The following is a 19391-nucleotide window of genomic DNA, read 5'->3' as shown; positions in this document are numbered from 1 at the left end:
TCCCCCAGCCCCCCTCTCCGCTTCCGACGGCCCTGTATAATTTACAGTTTCCTTACCGATGGCTGATGGTTTTCATAAAAAGGATGCACTTTTATAGACACGACTAGGCATCTTGCGGTCCGCGGGGCACACCCAGCCCTTTGGGCGTTCATATTGGGTCGATCAGAACATAAATGAAAAAGTGATAGTTAGGTTTTTATTCCTTCGACTTTCATCAATTGGAGCAATAATAAAATACATTTTAACTTGCTACTGAATCAATTACTAAATAAATATTAAGTGAAATGAAAAGGAGCAGCAAAAATGTTGCTGATTTGCGTGAAAAAGAAATGACGTCACATGCAGGATTAACTAGAATCCAGTCCCACTTTGAACGAAGCAAAGTTGTGACAACAGCAACAGCTTTTACTTCCGAAGCACTATTGTTTTGATGGAAGTTGACGTAACGAAGGTGGATGAAGTTTGTTGTGTTCCGTGTCCAGGAAATTGCTTGCGTTAAGGACGAAAAATACTCGTCAAAATTACCAGATATAATCATATACGGGTGTACAAAAGTATTATTTTTCAGCTACAGCATTTTTTTTGTAGAAAACCACACAGGGGATCGGACCAGGACTTTGAAAAGTGATGTCCTGGGAAACATCGCCATTTTTGAAATTGTACGGTCTTGGCCAAGTCAGTGTCGTGCTTAAAGCTCCTGCGAATCTCATCTGAATTTTTTCTGGAAAAATATTGAAAAGCTGTGGGATAAATGTGGAATATTGGTCAGAAACTTATTTTTTTCTTTTAATAAAGGACAAATAGTTACAACCAACTTTCAGCCTCCTCCTGTTGACTCTCGTTGAAGGAAAATGCCAATACCATGCGCAGATTGTACAACAAACATTGGCCTGTTTAAAAGAAAGGTTTGTACGGTTACTCTCAGAATCAGAGCCTTATTAAAATGGTGGCGACAGGCTATTCAAAAACTATAAAAATTTTGTGGAAATTTCAAATCACCCACTATTTTTTGTCAAAAGGTCCATTATAATAAAGCTCATGCCAAAAATATTTGGGGCTAAGTACATTACATTTTTCCCAGATATGCTGTTATGTTTCTCCAGATTATATCTCATACCCTGCCTAGTACCAGCCTGCACTCAAACATTCCCCTAAAAGGCTTTTTAATGAATTTATTTCATTATCTTTGGTAGCATGCATAAATGACTCCATCTACAATGCCTGCCAAAAGTACTTGGGACACCCAGCAATTTACACTGCATTTGATATCTTTCATTCCTTTCATGAAGAAAAAATTACTACTTCCTCCCCCTTCCCCCTGAAACAATGTTGATAATTTAGAGAAACATCATAAAAAAGGGCAAAAGAAAGAGCATCCTAAAATCCTAACCGGTTTGATAGTAAACCAACATTGTTCTGTAGGGGAGAGGGGGATGATTGGTTTTGACCTTGGAAATTGACATCAGTGTTCCAAGACTTTTGACAGGCATTGTACCTATTACTAATGTTATCAGTCTGCTGAGTTCTGAATCCCTAAGACCATGGGTAAAGTGTTTATGAATGAATAAACATCTTTAGAAAGAATGTTACAAAACACTTACTATCTCTGTAGAAGCCTTTGTTATAATTGATATAACTTTGGAAAAAATAGCAGACTAGACTTTGATCTACATTGGTTTTTTCTGTGACGATCTGTGTTTATATTCTTCCAAAAATGCTCAAGTTTTAGGTCCCAGAATAAGAAACTTTTAATTACTAAAAGGCCAAAATTTGGATGCCAAATCAAAATTTTTTATAAAATAAAAAACATGTTATCAAGTAGCACAGAAAAGTATAACATGGGTGTGCCCAATTTGGTTTTACATTAGTAATGCGAAATGCCCAACCATGATAAAACATTTGTCAAGATGAAAAAAGCACATAGTCACCTTAATTTAAAAATTAAAGAATAGACATGAGAAGAAACAAAAAGAAGCTTTTGTAATCTGATGATGAAAAAGCTGCTTGTTTAATATTAATCCTTTCAAATCTATAATGACATTTTCTTTCAATTGAATTGTTCATTTCAGTTCACTTGTGGAAAATGCAATGGGGTATTTTGTGGAAACTGTTTTACAAAGACATCAAAGTTGAAAGTACAAAATAGTTTGTCACCAAAACAATGTCTTAGATGCAACATATTTGGTCTTTCCATATACAGACGTGAAGATCTCTTACTGCTGAGTACCAAAGATCTTCGTTGTTTTCTTACATCAAAACAAATTTCTACCAAAAACTGCACAGAGAAATTTCATCTTGTCGACCTGGTTATGAACTTTGCTGAAGCAACTGGTCAAAAATCCTTAACCGACCTAAGGCGTGAACAAAATCAAAGGGCCCATGTTGAATATCTGCGCCTTGAGGCTCAGAGACTTGAAGAGGAGGATGCCAGGAGAACAAATTTTGATTTTAGAGAAACAATCAGTGAAGCAAACCTGGTAATTTTCTAAGCATAGTAATATTTCTTCCTTGTTTGTTTTCTTACATATGATAAGCTTCATATAATTTTTACTTCACTTCACTTTTCTCAGAAATTTAATTCTCACATTTTAACCTTTAGTAGACAGCTTGTGGCCAAATCATTGGAGCTTTGTTTGACATGTTGACATAGAGAATCTAATTATTTATCAAAAAGGTCGCTTTTCCAATAATGTTACACGAACATAGAATCTAAGCTTGTAGTCACTATGTTTTACAACATGTGACAAGAGGAAAGGCTTATCTTTCAAAATTTTGTTTTTTACAGCCTGGCACTGCATCAGAAGTGCCAAAAGAAAGTGCAAAAGATAATGCAAGAAAATGGAAATCAATTGAAGATGTTGTCTCTCTGGATGAAATTGATCATTTGTGTGTGAAAGATTTAAAGAAAATATTGACAGTGAATTTTGTAGATTACAAAGGCTGTTTTGAAAAACGGGAGTTGATAGAAAGAGTCAAAAGATTATGGTCGTCACAAAATTCAGGAGGTAGTCTATCTCTGTTTATTTTTGGGATACAAAATGGTTGTGCTTTACCATTTCAGACACAAGCTTTTTCCTTTGCTTTGTGTATATACTGAAAATGTAGACGTTATCCTGAAGAAATTTCTACAAGTAGCAGATTGCCCGATTCTTAACCTTACAAGAATGATCAATCAGTAGTGGACACCTTGGGTTGAGGGGGAAGGGTGACCCCGCATACTTTGGAAGACAATGGTCTTTTGTTCTAGAACAATATTTTAACACATAGGCTTGCCCCTCCCCCAATATTTGACCAAGTGCTTGCCCCTATGATCAAGCTTCTAAGTAGATAAAGTAAATGAACCTAGCCATTAAGGTCAACCAAAAGAACATATAAGTTTAAGTCTACCCTGGCCCTTACTCATTGAGTTTAGTTTCAATTTCAGTTAACTTTCCAAGTTCAAAGTAACCCATATTTAAACAAAATGGCTTGGACAAGCCAAAAACAAAAATCTCTGGAAAATGGCACCAGAAATGCTTAAATTTTCTCTCGAAAAGTCAGTGTTTCATATCCTTCTGTTTATCAAATTTTCATATATTTCAAATTTTGTTTTTTACAGAAAGAACCAAAGGAGTTAGCAAAGATTCTAAAGGTGATGACCCTTACGAGGAAGACCTTTGCAAACTTTGCATGGATTCAAAGATTGACTGTGTTTTGTTGGACTGTGGACATCTTGTAACTTGCACTAAATGTGGGAGAAGGTTAGCAGAGTGTCCAATATGTCGTCAACTTGTTGTTCGTGTGGTGCATGTTTTCAGGGCATAAGGGGGATGCATGTTTTAAATCTAACCTTGCTGGAATTGGTTGAACTGACTAAAAAAACATTAAACTGGCACAAACTAGCAGAATGAGCTAAGAACAACCTGGTTTTGAATAAAATAAGAAAAGAATATTGATAACACCCAGAGCAAGCATGTCTTGATACTGGAAAAGGGCTGGAGCTGCCTTGATAGGAACCATATGAATAGGAAAAGATAAAGAATATTAAGCATTAGTAGTTTAATATCAGACACTTATCAGACATTGTCTTTATGACCTTCGTGATGTACATAAAGTTTATAAACAAAGCACATTTTCTTGGAGTTTAGTTTTTCTTGGAGTACATTACAGATCAACGTAGCAATCCTTTTTCATTTGATGTCACCTCAAACAAAAGTGTACCTTTAATCAGGATCAATTTGTTTATTATCAGAGTGATCGCTCATGCATGAGAAATCTCGCGAGGGATGGGCCACTTCCCTAGGCTATTTCTCACGAAAAGGCCTGGGTAATAGAAAAAATTGTTGATATCTTCCGATATTCCCATACTTTATTTACATTTTTACCCACAAAATGTGACTGCAAATTAGTTGCTGCACCTAAACAACAACTGGGTTACCTTCTGTGTCATTATTTTCTTGTTCAGCTCCTTAACAGATCCCCCTTGATCTGGTCTCTGTTCTGGTTGATTGTGCTAGTTCAGTGCTTCTTGCAAGAAAGTACCAAATTTAAAAGACAGGGTTGTTAAGTTATTATACATTGTTTTCAATTTGTTTGGAGTTCATGGTATTTTACTATTAACATTTTTAGTCTTCTACCAAGACAATTTCTACCAATCACAGTCACACACAAACTTGCATTTGTCTTAATCATAACTAAAAAGGAGTCAACATGTAAATCCATAATTCATACAGTGTTAAAATAAACTACTGGTTGTCATTTAAGCATATATATTAAGTAATGATATATTTGTAATTCAGAAAATGTATTTGGGAAGCATGGTGTAAAATACTTTGTTGTGTATCTCATAATTAAATAATCAGTTTATCATGATTAGACAAATTGCAAAACAGGTTTTTATGCAAATCCATGTTTATTATAATATGCAACTTTTTTGCCAAGGCATACATCAAATGCCTTTGTCAAAGAAAGACAGGCCATAATTGCCAGCAGTACATGTATTAATGATGCATAAACATAAGTTATTATATGCTAATGATAAAAAAATATTCAGGAATTGTTGCCTCTAATTACACTAAACTGAGTTTGCCTCATAACGAAATTTCATTCAAGATAGGACACCTCTTTCTTCTCAAATATCAAAAGCTATGCAGGGTCCAGTGAAAAAGGGCAAAGCGGCAACAGAGGAGACGATACCTCAATCAATCAAAATCATTCAATCAAAGATTTTCTAGGTTGCACATGAAACACAACTAGTAAAGAAATGTTTCGATTGGATCTACCAAATTTACAACTGTCTTGCTACATTTTATAGTCTGCTAAATGCAAAAATGCTACATACATGATGCAGAAAGTCTTGGTGCAATACATAATATTTCTAGAGAAGCATCCCTTTCAAACAATGTTTTATTATACTTAAAGACATATAAGAATACTCGAACCTTGCAATCCATAAATTATGATCGAACAAGGACAATATCATTCTTTGTTATTGAATAAAACTCAAGGTCACGAAGATTGTCATCCATCTTCACCTCTTTATGTGTCTGCAAGTAAAAAAAATGATATGATTATAAGAAAATTAAGATCATATTACTTATGCAAGAAATATACAGATGATGAGCATGATTATTGCATCAGTTTTGTATTTTCCATTGAGTAGTGTCATTTCCAAATCACCAGGCTTAAGATCATTTCAATCAATTGTGTAGAACAAGGACAGCAAGGCATATTACATATTGAGGGGGCAAGACATGCCAAAAACCAAGAGCAGAGCGATTTTTTGTATGGCTGTGTAATTGGTTTATTTCGGGGCTAAAGCCCCCATAGCCCCTTTGCTTCCACAGTCCTTGGTAAAGAGCATGCTTAGCACCTAGTAAAATCCAACAATTATTTATTCCAAATAATAAATAATAATAAAAAGGTGATTTTTAGCTATTTTTTGAAATTGACTGCTTGTCAACTAACACCAACTAAGCCTCTGTAAAGCAATTTTATAGAAATTGTTTACTTCATTGTTACCAATGTAGTTTCAATTAATGTTCTTTGTAATGGATTGTTGAAATGGGGTAATAACTTTGAAGGGTCAGCAAAGCCAAGTTATAGTCAGAATTTTCTTTGATCGATATAGCTATAAAATTTGTGCAAATGAGCTTTCTGTATAATTTGTATAGCTTCTTAAATTTCAAATTTTAACCCCCCCCCCCCCCACTTAAAGATTTGCTCCACCAGCTCTGCTTGGTACTCGATGTAGAAGGGACTTTTAAGAGATACTGCCAAGAGAGGTTTTAAAGCAGAGACAGATTAACATAAAAACCTTGGAATCCAGATATGAAACTTGCTGTTTAGAGGCTTGTATTTTGAACAGTCTCTGCAGCAAGCTCTTTAACTGTTGCAATGTCATTGTAACTACAAGAAAAACAAAACCATACTGTCAAATTGAAATAAACTAATACTTTCTTTGATTCATACAAAACTAAATTCCAAATAATGTAGTATAGAGAAATGACTGAGAAAACAGAATTATTTTCATTTTAAAAAAGTTATTTTCAATTCTACTTGGGCACAAACTTATAAATATTTCACCCGATTTTTTAACATAAGCCTGACCTCCACGCACTGGCTAATAAAAAGTTATAACTTACAAGATTGAAATGCATTACAAGCTTCGAACAGAATAGCTTAGTGCAAATTCATGGAAAATATTGTAAAGTGAGAGTGAATTCATCACATTTTTTTCATCCACATTAAGGTGAAATCAGCTTTTGAACACTAACATGAAGACACCTAATTAGGTAACAGAAATTTGATAAGGTCAAGGCTTAAATTTTGAAGATCAGGACGTAAGTACATGTGATAAATATTTGTGAGATATCAAAAGATGCAAGATTGAGATGGCACTAACATGCTTAGTCAAACTCACATAAGCTGGATCTCTTCAGAACAAATAAAATATCCTAACATATGCAAATTGTGATCAACTGACATGAAGCATCACAGCGTAAAAACTTAAATTTCGACATTGAACAATCCTATGAAACACCACAGAATAAAAAAGTAATGAAATCTGAAGTATAGAGATGACTTACGACATGTGAACAAAATAAAACATGTCATGAATGCCTGTACAGTATCTAAGAACGGTCATGTGTTTTTAGTTCAAGACAGCCTTGTTATTTTGCTAATTTCCATTTTATGTCATGCTTTTTCGCAAAAAGATCCAACTTAAGTGAATACAAGGCCAACAAAATCCAACATATGCAATGGCAGCATTTATACTCTGTTGACTGGAACCATGCAAATTTATCTGAGTTGTGAAATAGTTAATTTAGTTAAACCGGAGTTAAATGCAAGTTTAACAATATTTTGACTTAGTCATGAGAAAAAGACGAAACAGGATGGAATCGACCAAAAAAGATGCTGAAGGTAGACCGAAAATCCTCAGGTAGTCCGACCACAAGATTGCAGGTATGTTATTCAATTGGAGAGGTTACGATTAAATTACAACAAAACATTTTTCAGGCCTTAAGTTCTGTGCTGATCTCAAAATTACCATAGACACTAATCATTAAGAAATCTCAACTTCTAATCTTGGCAAAGATAATCAATAAAAAAATAAACTTAATTTTGAAAAATATGAAAACTATGTGCTGTATAAACACCAATTTGGATGCCCACTGTTTATTTTTGTTTTGAACTAATCAACATTTTTAGTTAAACGAGAAACATATGTGTGTCTAGACATTGAGTAAATTGCTAACTGATCATTCTTTGCAATGTTTTTGTGCGTTATTTCCAGAAACAAATGTTTAGTAAAACTAAAATTTGAAAGCAAAATAGATATCAAGAACAGATGGGATCGTAAATACGAGCTTTCTTAGAAAATATTCGCCTTTCTTATAATAAACACCGCTGACGTGGGCAGAACTTTGCCTTGTAATTTTGCGTGATCTTTTTCTGGCTCGAAACTTAAATAATTACGAATGACAGTCAATTATTTCACTTACAAAGAAATGTACTTACTTGGCACTTTTTTCTCAATGATTTTGTTTTCATCCAAATCTGGACACTTGAATTGCAATACTAGTAAAAAGTCAAGGAGCAACACAACATATTTAACAATACTTTAATTAGTCATCTTTAAGGGTTTCTGTATCTTGAAAATTACTTAACAACAAGAAAGTGGGTATTTGCAAACTACTCATTGTATTTGAACAAAAAACACCGTTAAAGGCTCTAAAAGGCAGGCTTTGGGTTTCAACTTACAAGGAAAATAATTGGGCTAGCATTGGTAGAACAGAGAAAACATGTTCCAATTTCTACGTGAGTTTTCAATGATCTATGATGGTTCGAATAATAAATGTTATTGTACCCATACAATCCATTGACACAGCCATGGGTCATATTTATAAGTCTCAAAGCAGTCTGGGTCATATTTAAAAACGAAAGATTCGCAATTATGCAAATTAATATGCATAATTATGCATCAATATGAAATGATTCCTGAAGTCATCAAAGATCATTTCGAAAATAGACTGTCTCATTCACGGGATAGATACTCCTTTAATTTACGTACAATTCTCAAAAAAGTCGCACGTACATCAGTGATAGTTAGAGGAACACTTCTGTTAAACACTAAGTTTCGAGACAAGGAACACGTGTAGCCTACAACAGTTCAAGGAGAAAATACAAAGACATCAGAAATTTGTTACATTGCTATGTTTTGAAAAGAAGCTTCCTTCTATTTTTGAGACACGGAAATTATACATCGAAAGCAAAGCTGTATTATCAATTTGTATATTCAATCTTTCTCTATACCTTTTATTTGCTTTAACAATTAACTAAACTAAGCAAACTCTATTAATTTTTGGAAATTTTGAGCAAGTTATACATTTCATATTACTATGGACATAGTAGGAGTTCCACATCAGCTTCAGCTGACACGTAAGATTTAACCTGGTTGATCAAATATATAATGTAATTAAATTAAATGAAAATGGTAAAATAGGGGTAAAGTATTAAACTATCCAAAGAAACCGTTGCATTTTGTCAAATCAATAATATCATTCTTATCATTTGCTTATTGCTTGATAAAAATGTCAATAAACATTTAAATATACGTCACTGGTAACAAAAGGCCTAATAAAGCTTCACATTAATGACATGTCAGTGACCTTAAGATCTGGTTGAAAAGCATCTATATGCGAAATGGGAAAACCCCCAGATAATAGGCACGAAAAGCATACTGATCAGTTTGTCCTTGAGGGTTTTTCCTTTTTGAACCGACAAAACAGGAGGACCGTGGCCTGTTAATAGAGACAAAGAAAACTGTCAATAAATATTAGCGCTATGAACTGAAGAAATGCGATGATTATTTTTATTGTGTAAATTAAAAACAATACAAAAGACAAACAAACAATTCTTAATAAAGTCAGGTATAATTTCAAAAAAAATATTTTCTATTATGGCTTCAAATCTACCAACTTTTAAAACGATACCGGGAATGCAGAAGATTATATGTTTAAATAGTACTGATCCCAAGGAAGTCGCTCAAACATTTTATATATGGGCGAGAGGTCCATCCGCAATTAGCAAAATTCATTGAAAAGTATCGAAAACAGTTTTTCCAGACCCAAAATAATCAGCTAAAATATCTTGTTGTTAAGCACAAGAGATACTACTAGTCACAAAAAATTAGCTTGTTGCCTATAATACTCAGTTTAAACACATTTGTTCTATGAAATTCTTGTTTTTGATAGTTTCGTGTTAGTTGGAGCCATAAGCATCAAAAAGGTATCATAAAGCAAAACAAACGAACGACTTTCAATGTTCGTAGCAAAGATAATAATCAAATGAGATACAGCTTGTGGACTAAAACTGCAATCATACAAATCTTTAAAATAATGGAAACGAGCTTTGAGTTGATTTTTTTATAAGTGGTACTGAAAAAACTTTCAAGCATCCCCACTGATGAAGACCTTAATAATTTTACGTCATTGATCATTGGTTTAGAGAAGGATTCCATTAAACCGTTTATAACGAATCTCACTACGGGAAGACACAGTTAAAGCAAATCCATGCTTTAAAAATTTAGCGATTCGCTAGGAGATGTTTTGGCTTTCTAAAGCCCCAGCCAAACGTTATTAACATTTTTGCTGAACCACGCTCAACATTGCTTGGCCAAACGGTTCCAACATTTCACTGAACATTCTACACATTATAAAAAAAACTTCCCAACCGATGAACAAATTATATATCTCCTCATTACTCCGTCGTTTTCCTTTTTGGATGAAAATTTCTTTGTATCACTGAAGAAAGATTTATTCTTATTTTAAGGCCCAACCTTCACGGTTTCTACTGTACCAATGCCCCGTTTCCTCTCCCATTTGACTGATTCAAGAGCTTGCGGCGGTGTGGTGTCAATGAAGGGCAAGAAAGACTAAAATTATCCCTATTCCCAACTCGAGACTGCAAGTCGTTTCCTCGTGTGCAAAAACTTTAGCAAGCATACCTGCACTGAACATTGCCGAACAAGGTTGGCATAACGGTCGCCACATGGTTGAGTCGAGCTAATGTTCAGTGAATATTTTTGAACATCAAAATTTGCTGAACAACTTTCAACAAATGTCCAGTGCCTGAACAAGGCGGCCAAACGGTCTCAGCATTTACTGAACACGAATGTTCGAAAACGTTCAGTGAAGTATTGAGAGCGTTGGGCTGGGGCTTAAGAAAATCATCAGAGGCAAAAAAATGAACAAGCCACCAGAAATTTGTAGCTTTATTTACTGCTATCAACGGGTCTGATAAAACCACATATAGTGTACTTTAATTGGACTTTATTGATTTTAGGTCCTTCAAATAAGAGGTTTATGAAACGACTGTGCTTTAATCTAACAAAGTTTAGCAACAACGCTGGACCCTGGTTTTGCAGTCGGGCAAATTAATAGAAGCTCAATAGCAAATCATTGTAACTGGGCGCTTATTATTAGATGAAAACCACTTACAGCGAATCAGTTCCAGGAACCTGGGATGCAGCTCTTGGAATTGCTGAGAAAGCTTTTCACCATTCAAATCGTTATCGATTCCACCACATTCAAGCCAAAGCTGGCAATATTTTTTCATGTAAAGTAATTCACATTCATTGCGTTCTCTTGTTGTCACCTGTTTCGAAAATCAAAGAAAATGTAGGTTGAATATAAAAAGTATCCAACTTTAATAGGTGAAGACAAAAAGGATTTTTTCTGAATGCTCCTTAATGTTAAAATATTTTATGGGCAAAAATTCTGAATCCAAACATATGAAATTTTCAGAGAATGTTATAAACTTTGTTGTATTCTAATACACTAAAAAAATACTAAACTTCTTCTGCAAATTATAAACAGAAAGGCTCTTAAGACATCAGTAAATTGCCTTCTCTTGCCATTTTTGCTGCGGTAGGTAGCACTGACTTGCATTCAGAATAGATAAGAGCTCAAAGTGCAATAATGCTTTGAAATGCATCAGATACCTCGCCACCGTTCACAACAACCACACGCCCTAGTCGTGCGATCAACTCTTGTCTAAGATCAAAGGTCGTTTTTCCTGCAAAAGAAATCGAATAGTTGCTTATTCAAAAGCTTTTGCATAAAACACAAAAAGGTAACCATCGTTCTATAGAAAACTGTTCGTGAATTAAACAATAGAACTAATTTCGTGCATGGTGCACCAGGCTTGTTGCACCTACTATGACAGCATTATATATGGTGACAATCACCTTACAACTATGATTATCCAAAGCACCACATAGATCATTATGAATAATCAAGGGCGTGGGAGAGCTGTAAAACCTCAATCTAGTGGTTATTATAGATCCTGTAATAGTTTGAAATGATAGATTATACCCATCAGTTTAAATAAGTAAAAGGAGAAAATAATCCAAACATGAAAAAATAAACTCCTGGCATACCTTTACAAAGTGGATTTAATTTGAACTTCACTTTAGACAAAGTGGGCAGAAGGGCAAGCTTGTTGACTGACGTCCACTAAAGAAAATACATAAAATATTCACCTTTACAGAGAAGCACGTAAATCCAAACCATGTTTGCATAATGAACCCTCACTGGGTATCAGCGTGGGATTTATGAGGAGACATAAAAAATGTAAACCTCAAACCTAAATAAAACACTTTAAAGATTCCTAGGAATCGTATGAAACAAACATGACTGATTTTCTTTGTTTTGACTAACTACACATGCCGTGTCTTCCTTCCTCTTATGAGATTGGGATGTCATTGAAGAAATTGATTTCTTTTTGCATTGTATTCAGGAAAAGAACAGGGCCTCCGACGAAGGGGGGCCGGGGGGGGGGGGGCCTTGGCAAAACAATAGAGTTTTTTTCAAAATCTTTTGTTATGGGTGTTAAATTTTCCCTTGGCCCCCCCCACTTTTCGCTTTCTGTGTAAGGCAAAATATTATTCGTAAAAATTCAAGTATATGATATACAATACCCTATTTTTTCAAATTAATTTCAATTACTGAAAATTTTCAAAGAGATCCAATAATACCACAGCAATGAAAAAATAGCCTATCATCAATTCTACATAAAAGTAAATTTGTTTGCTTTAAAAGAACCTAATAAAACCTACCTCAGACACTTCATTACCACTTATAGAAATCGAAGCAAGAGCCTTAAAACCCATGTTTTCATCTAATTTGAAAAAGAATCACACATCATTTCAATAAACGAAGTTGATAAGACATCAGCATCAATCATAAAATATCAGAAATCAGACATCAGACATCAAAAACAAAAAATACTGTAAATTCAGACAAACATGACAATAAAGGGGGAATAACTCAGAAAATTAAGAAGACAAATTTTCACCTAAGCTTACCTTGTGCGGAGAGATAAATTTTGGATATTCTATTATTGTTCAAAATAAGAGTTTCCAAGCTGAAACAAAACAGACTTGAAATTACACTAGATGACAACTGACAATGAAATCAAAACTTACTCAAGCAAAATACTTGTTATATGTCAGAATGAGAACAGACTTTTTAAGACCAAAACATCCTTAAGATCAGAGTATACTGGGAGTATGCTCAGAGTTATAACTTAAACCATCTTGCTCTGAAAGGTGTCAAACACCAATTTTGATGACTGGCATTGCAAACAAGACTGCTTGTCTCTTGGCAACTAAAGTTAAACAAAACAAATATCTTATGAAGTTGTTTTAAGTAATTTTCAGATATCAAAATCTTTGTGGTATACAAGCTCTGCAAATTGAAACCTCTTCAATGATGAAAGCTTCATAACTTCATTCCATTCCAGTTTATTGCCTTCAAGGTTCAGGAGTCGTAGGGAATGAAGCTGAGCAGTCTGCCTGAAAGAGAAAACATCACAAAATATAATATACAACCCAATTGGCTGCTTCTGCATATCAATATTAAAGTATGATGCAAGTGGAGAACATACCTGTTTGTTATACTTTGAATTCCATTGAAGCAGGCATGGAGTTCTGATAAATTTGGAACAAAATCAAGTAGATCAACTATCTGTAAAAAAAGAGATCTACCATGAAATAACTAGAATTTCAGGTGAAAATGTCAGTAAATCAAAATGACTAAAGATTCCTCTTTTAACTATGCCTGCAGTCTCTATTTCTTCAAAACGACAGAAAAAGAGATAATTTGCATAAGCTTTTGTGAAATAGAAAACCAACCTGATCACTAGTTATGTTTATTCTATTGGCGAATAAAACCTTCAAGGTGAGAGATCTGGGATGAGCATCCTCAAGAAATGCATCTACTGATATTTTGTTTTCACTAAAAGAAAAAAATAAGTTGTGATAATGATATGAAATAGAATTAGCTTTCAGGTGATTTACATTTCTAGTTAAATTTTTCTTATAAATCTTATCAGATTCATTACAGACTTTAATGAAACTGCATAGCTAACACTGTTGCAATTGTTCAATGCATTTGGTAGATTTTTTGAACAGGAAAAGCAGGAATATCATTAGCAAAAGATATATGCTTATGACATACAAATATGTACCAATGTAAAAGTCTACAGTTGTCTTTGGGTAGCATGCACAAGTCTTAAAAAACATGATAATGGAAGAGATCCTCGCACAGCTTTATAAAGAAGCAAACTGCAGCATAAACAGTTATTTTCACAAATAATTTCCACACAGGTCTCATCTCCATGTCATGAGACTTACAATTTACAATATATACATCACACCCACCTTAAAATGGAAGCAAAATATAACACACTTTCCAGAAACTCAGAAATTTTTCTGTCACAATGATTGCCCGTATAAAGCAAAAAAGTCTCGTTTAAAGCAGAATTTTAGCAGAACATTACCTTATATTCAATTCTACCAAATTTTTCATTTTCTGTATTATATCAACAACCTGAGACCAACTATCAAACAAATTCCCTGCAATATCCAACTCTTGGACATCTGAAAATTCAAAAAGAAAATTAAAAAGATACTGCCATTATGAAAAAGAACCTGTTTAGAAAGACAGTAATTAAAAACTTGTTTTTTTCTTGTAAGTGAGTTGCTATAAAGAGATATATTACTACATGCTTTCAGACATGATGGAAATGGTCCAAGCCTGTGCACTGCCTCCTCCCCCCCTCCTCCCCCCTCCTCCCCCCTTCCTTCCCCCCCCCCAAACGTAGCAACTTTTGCTGAAAGAAGTAAAACCTTTGTGTTGTTTCAAAAAAATTGCTAATTATCCAGTAAACAACAAAAACAAAAATGTCTCACAACCTTCTTAAACTGATTGTTCCAAGTAACAAACATTTTTCTTACTTGGTGCAATTTTATGCAACTTGCTATCAATTTCAGCATCATCCTCTTTAATAGACATTCCAACCAAAGAGACTTTTTTTAATTTTGCAACTTGTCTGCAACAGAAAAAAATTTTAAATGGTGTAGCATGTGGGTTGTGTTTTAAGGGAAATAGCATATAGTGATAAAAATAGTTATTGACACTTACCATTATTCTTAATGCTGAGACAAAACAAATTCAACAAAATCTATTTAGTATCCAAAGATTATTGTATGATACAAGGCCAGTGAGCATTCAACTATTGCACCAGAACATGTTTTTATCTGTGAATAAGACTGCTTACAGCCTAATGACCTAGGGCAAGGATATTTTCTGGACACTGTAAATAGCTAAATATTATTTTATGATACAAATGCTTTTGTAACACAGGGATATGGGTAATTTTTCACATACATTTTCAAAATTGAAGAGACAGCTATGTAGGCACAATCTGAAAACACTGCTCCCAAAGTTACTCTGAAAACATAAAACTGGCCAACCTGCTTGCAGTATACCCTAAGCCCTTATGACAGTGCCACTTATACCAGGTTGTGGCAAAACAATTGTTTTTTGTGCAAATTAGCTTAAATAATCAAATATATAGGGTTGATCACACACCTCAATTTTTCATGTACTTTATCAAAGCCTATGACTTCAACTAAGGTCTTTTGTGTTCCACTGCCGAAAACATACATATCATCTTGAGTTACTTCCTCTGGATGATCAGCGTATCGTCTCTTAATTGCTTCCTTCAAAGTGATTCCAAAGTTTATCTTATTTGGCCTTAAAAACGATCCGTGCCCATCTCTATTGAAATAAAGCAAATACATGTGATGCATGGTATGATTATTCTTACAAAGAAAATAAACAAAAGCAAAAGAAATTGTTTGAAAATCATGAATTTATGAAGCTCTTACTTGCATTTAAAATAATGCTTATTTTCATGAGTTCCATTGTGTTTCCCCCTCTTTTCATCCCATTCAACTCCAAACCAGTCACCTTAAACAAAAACAGAGCAAATGCTTTTCAATGTAAAAGCCTGAGAGAATTGGCTAAGCTCAAATAATAATGTTTTACAGAGTATCAGGAAACTTTTTTGAAATTTGCAGCCTAAGACACAGTTTTCAGAGAGGGGAGGGGACAAACGTTTCATCCAAAACAACATTGACATGTTTAGAGATGATACTCTTGCAGACCAAAATCTAACTGAATAGCAATATCTAACTGGATAAAATTGGGGGATATGATCACAAGGAAACGTCTGTGAGACCGCACCCTCACAATGTGCAGAGATTCTTCTTTTTACAGATCACTTGGCAATGCATTCGAGACATTTTTATTCAAATAATCTATTCATATTCAAATGATATTCATATCGCTTGTGCATAATTTTAGATACAAGAGCCATCCAAAACTGATTTTCATAAAAAAGAGACACCTCAAAGTACAGTTGCATCCTGTTAAGCTGCACTCGAAATAACCTGGCCTGACTGAATCCATATGACATTCAACTGACATTTTATCCTGAGAGTTTTAAGTTGGTTTTTGTAACAATTTTCATCCTTCATTCTACCTGCTCATTATGAAGAATCTGCTGTAGTATTCATTCATAATATTTGTTTATCTGGTCAGTTTCTCCCCCATGATATTCCAAAATCTAAACTTCTCCTCAATATTTGGCAAAATTACAAGAATAAAATAAATAATACAAGATCACTTGGAAAGCCTTGCCTAAATCTCATACAGGATCCACACACCTCAAGAAACCTTCGCTTTCTATATCTGCAAATTTGGACTTAATTGTTCTGGCATTTTCCACGCAAAAAAATACTTTACAGTCTTGAAAGTTTGCAAATTTGTTGTAAATTTCATAAACAATTGTAACGTTAGCAAGTTTTCAAAAGCTAGTGTACATGGCTTTTCGGCTGGAAGCAGGAACATCGCCAAAGGGGGTATACGGGGGGTGCAGTACTCCCCCAATAATTTCTCCGTCGGCACATTGAGGATTTTTGCCAGGCAAAAGAAGCTATTTTTGTGCTCACCCTGGGACCTTTTTGCAACAATTGGCAAGGTTTTAACTTTTCTGTCGTAGCTGAACTTTCAAAGTATGGCACTAAAGTATGAACTTTGAAACAAAATCGCATAAAAGCAGCATATAAGAGTATTTATCTTTTGACCACACCCTTGAAAAGTGAGACACGCCCCTCTTTGTCGGCAAAAAGCACTCCTTTACCCCTCCAAAAAGTTTTCTTGACTTCACTCCTTGCTGGAAGTTACCTGTCTAGGAGGATGATCTTGGCTGCGCAAACATAAAAACATAAAAACGCGGGGGCATTTGATTCTGTATGTGAACATCCCTAGACATTATTGCAGATATATGTCTCAATTTGAATTCAAGAACACCTCTTGCATCAATAAGCAAAATTCACCTGAAGTTGATGCAACTTCGCCGAAATATCTAATTGTTCCATAGTGGCCCGAAAACTCACATCTCTTGCCAATATGAAACGCCATTACTGTTTTTGAACCTCGTTTTCAATGTCATGCAATGGCTCCAAAGCGATGACGTCACAAAAATCTATTTTTAGAATTTTCTAATTTGGATCCCATAACCTAAAAGAGCATCATGAAATATCCCATATGTGCAAAATCAGGCAAGTGTATTACAAAATGGCAGAGATATGGCCACTCGTTTATTGGTTCTCTCCCTATCAAACCTCTGTATTTTTACTATCCCCGTATCAAACCTCATAACTTTATGAACAGAGCCAAAATAACAGTGTTATTGTTGTTTAGTAATATTGTGTATTGATTTATAATTACTTCAGGCAAAATTCAGGTAAGTTGGCACATGGCTCGAAAGCCCCTATGGGTTATTTCCATGTGTCATTCAGCTATAACTTTATAGATACAAATAATTATTTTAAATATCTTAACCTTGTATGTATTGAAGTATAACTGGAATTGTATCTTGATAAATTGTTTGACTAGATCAGTATATTGTAATTAAGCTGAGAATACACATGAAATTGAAATTGAATTGAAATTGATAGTGATTCGTTAGCAAACTTTAAATCTTTCATTAGCCATATCTCAACCGATTTTAGACATATTTGGCCAATTTTGCGTATTTGAAAGTATTTCATGGTGATCTTTTACGCTCTGTGGTTAAAATTCAACCAATGACAGTGATTCCCCTTTGCAATGGCGGTCGCGCGAACGCTTTTGGGAGTTGAATAGATTTTAACTTTTCTGCGACCAGATTATTAGGAACCAATCAGATGCTTTGTTTTCTTATCTGGTTTACGTAAAATGCCTCATTCTCTTGTCTTGTTTTCTTTGGCGGTTGTCCAAAAAATCAACTCCACGCTCTGCTACCCTGAGAAAAAGACGATGGAAAAATAACAGTTGATACAGAAGTCATGTAGCTTTTATGCCAGTTTCAGTAAAGTCAACTCCCTACAGTACAGTCAAATTATCTTGCGTTTGAAAATGTCTAAAAGTTTCATCTCATCTCTTTCATCTCTGATAATACTCTCCCTTTTCACATCTCTCTGCACATATTTTCCTTACCCAGCATCTTCCTTTCTTATGAGTCTGTAGTGCCTTTCTTTTTAATAAACGTCTCAACAAAATGAGAATCAACATTTATCGCCTTGAAATCGCCATATTGTTTACGCGCCTAATTCTTCTGGGGCACTGACAGCAATCGCTCGACCAAATCTCAAGAGTGGAAATCAATACTGCGATTGCAGTTGAGCAATCGCAAGGGTCGCGCGACCTGATTCGCCAAAGTCGAGCGCGACCTGATTTTGCCTCACTAGCTCAATGGGCAATTATGCCCAGTTAGACATCTAGCGCCTTCGGCGCTTTTATATCATCGAATGGCTCGCCTTGTGCCTTGCGCCACGGTTGCGTCAAAATTTACCTAGCGGTCAAAGTTCTAGCAAAGATTGGATTCCCTTTGGTAAATCCTGAACTTGATCTTACTTGTTTTACCGCAAATAGCTTTCATGAGTGAAGCATTTTGGTCTAAAAAGTACTAGAGCCTCAAGAAACCCGGGATACCGTATGATACGACATGATACTGTATAATAGACAGATAACTATATTTCTGGAACTGAAATCTTTAGACTCTGGCACCCAGTGTAAAAAATTACATGAAACTGGTAAGCAGTGGTTTTCCTTTTTCACCAAAACTGGTTGACATCAAGCAGTTATCTTAATTATTTTTAGAGAATAGTTGGGATAAAATGTAGACAGTGATTGAAACTCTTCCATTTCATTAAGAGGGGAAGCCCTGAGGATTTTCGAATTCTATCCTGGAGCAGCATTCGACCTTAACTTCAGATTATCGAGTTTCTCTGCTATTCCCAAAACAAAATGTTCGATTGTCGAAGTAAGTTTTTCGATTATTTTAAATAAGGAGGCAGGTACCCATCCCCTCAATAGTTCAGTCACTAAATGCAGTTATTATTTTTTCCATGAGTTCCAGAATCTTTTTTTCAATCCCAGTATTAGATGGATAGTAAAGATTTTCATTCATATTGCGTCACAGGAAGGGGGAACGGCAAACAAAAAAGGTATTTT

At 34.7% G+C, this 19391-nt stretch overlaps 2 protein-coding genes across 5 annotated transcripts; one reads left to right on the top strand and one right to left on the bottom strand.

Annotated features, from left to right (window-relative positions):
* The first annotated feature begins 405 nt into the window (after nucleotides 1–405).
* LOC135683758 (E3 ubiquitin-protein ligase rififylin) lies at nucleotides 406–4868 on the top strand. Its single transcript, XM_065199109.2, has 4 exons — nucleotides 406–905; nucleotides 2070–2477; nucleotides 2786–3005; nucleotides 3599–4868. The coding sequence occupies exons 1-4, from the start codon at nucleotides 852–854 to the stop codon at nucleotides 3802–3804; spliced, it is 888 nt and encodes a 295-aa protein (XP_065055181.1). The 5' UTR covers nucleotides 406–851; the 3' UTR covers nucleotides 3805–4868.
* A 308-nt stretch (nucleotides 4869–5176) lies between these two features.
* Nucleotides 5177–17343, bottom strand: LOC135683754 (tubulin-specific chaperone E). 4 transcript variants are annotated; one of them, XM_065199103.2, is made up of 17 exons: nucleotides 17231–17343; nucleotides 15719–15800; nucleotides 15420–15608; nucleotides 14783–14877; nucleotides 14326–14425; nucleotides 13679–13781; nucleotides 13432–13511; nucleotides 13247–13339; nucleotides 12851–12909; nucleotides 12602–12663; nucleotides 11924–11999; nucleotides 11486–11559; nucleotides 10983–11139; nucleotides 9225–9284; nucleotides 8002–8061; nucleotides 6296–6387; nucleotides 5177–5525 (listed from the first exon to the last, which is right to left on the bottom strand). In XM_065199103.2, the coding sequence occupies exons 1-17, from the start codon at nucleotides 17313–17315 to the stop codon at nucleotides 5436–5438; spliced, it is 1557 nt and encodes a 518-aa protein (XP_065055175.2). In that variant the 5' UTR covers nucleotides 17316–17343; the 3' UTR covers nucleotides 5177–5435. The 4 variants fall into 4 exon arrangements, 3 of the variants coding, with proteins under 3 accessions (XP_065055175.2, XP_065055176.2, XP_065055177.2); XM_065199104.2 differs by having other exon boundaries at nucleotides 15723–15800; nucleotides 17231–17294; XR_010515809.2 differs by lacking the exon at nucleotides 5177–5525 and adding an exon at nucleotides 6624–6765.
* Between the last annotated feature and the right edge of the window lie 2048 nt (nucleotides 17344–19391).

This window comes from Rhopilema esculentum, chromosome 7 (genome assembly GCF_057945365.1).
Source record: "Rhopilema esculentum isolate cy_ngs chromosome 7, ASM5794536v1, whole genome shotgun sequence".
Lineage (NCBI taxonomy): Eukaryota > Metazoa > Cnidaria > Scyphozoa > Rhizostomeae > Rhizostomatidae > Rhopilema > Rhopilema esculentum.
This window is presented reverse-complemented; position numbering and strand designations above follow the sequence as displayed.

Excerpts from the sequence above, each read along its gene's own strand:
- LOC135683758 (XM_065199109.2), top strand. The coding sequence starts at position 852 with ATGCCAATACCATGCGCAGATTGTACAACAAACATTGGCCTGTTTAAA. Across the intron at positions 906-2,069 it reads TTGGCCTGTTTAAAAGAAAG|TTCACTTGTGGAAAATGCAA; the intron begins GTTTGTACGGTT and ends TGTTCATTTCAG. Across the intron at positions 2,478-2,785 it reads CAATCAGTGAAGCAAACCTG|CCTGGCACTGCATCAGAAGT; the intron begins GTAATTTTCTAA and ends TGTTTTTTACAG.
- LOC135683754 (XM_065199103.2), bottom strand. The coding sequence starts at position 17,315 with ATGGCGTTTCATATTGGCAAGAGATGTGAGTTTTCGGGCCACTATGGA. Across the intron at positions 12,664-12,850 it reads AATTTATCTCTCCGCACAAG|ATGAAAACATGGGTTTTAAG; the intron begins GTAAGCTTAGGT and ends TTTTCAAATTAG. Across the intron at positions 11,140-11,485 it reads TTGTTGTGAACGGTGGCGAG|GTGACAACAAGAGAACGCAA; the intron begins GTATCTGATGCA and ends TTTTCGAAACAG.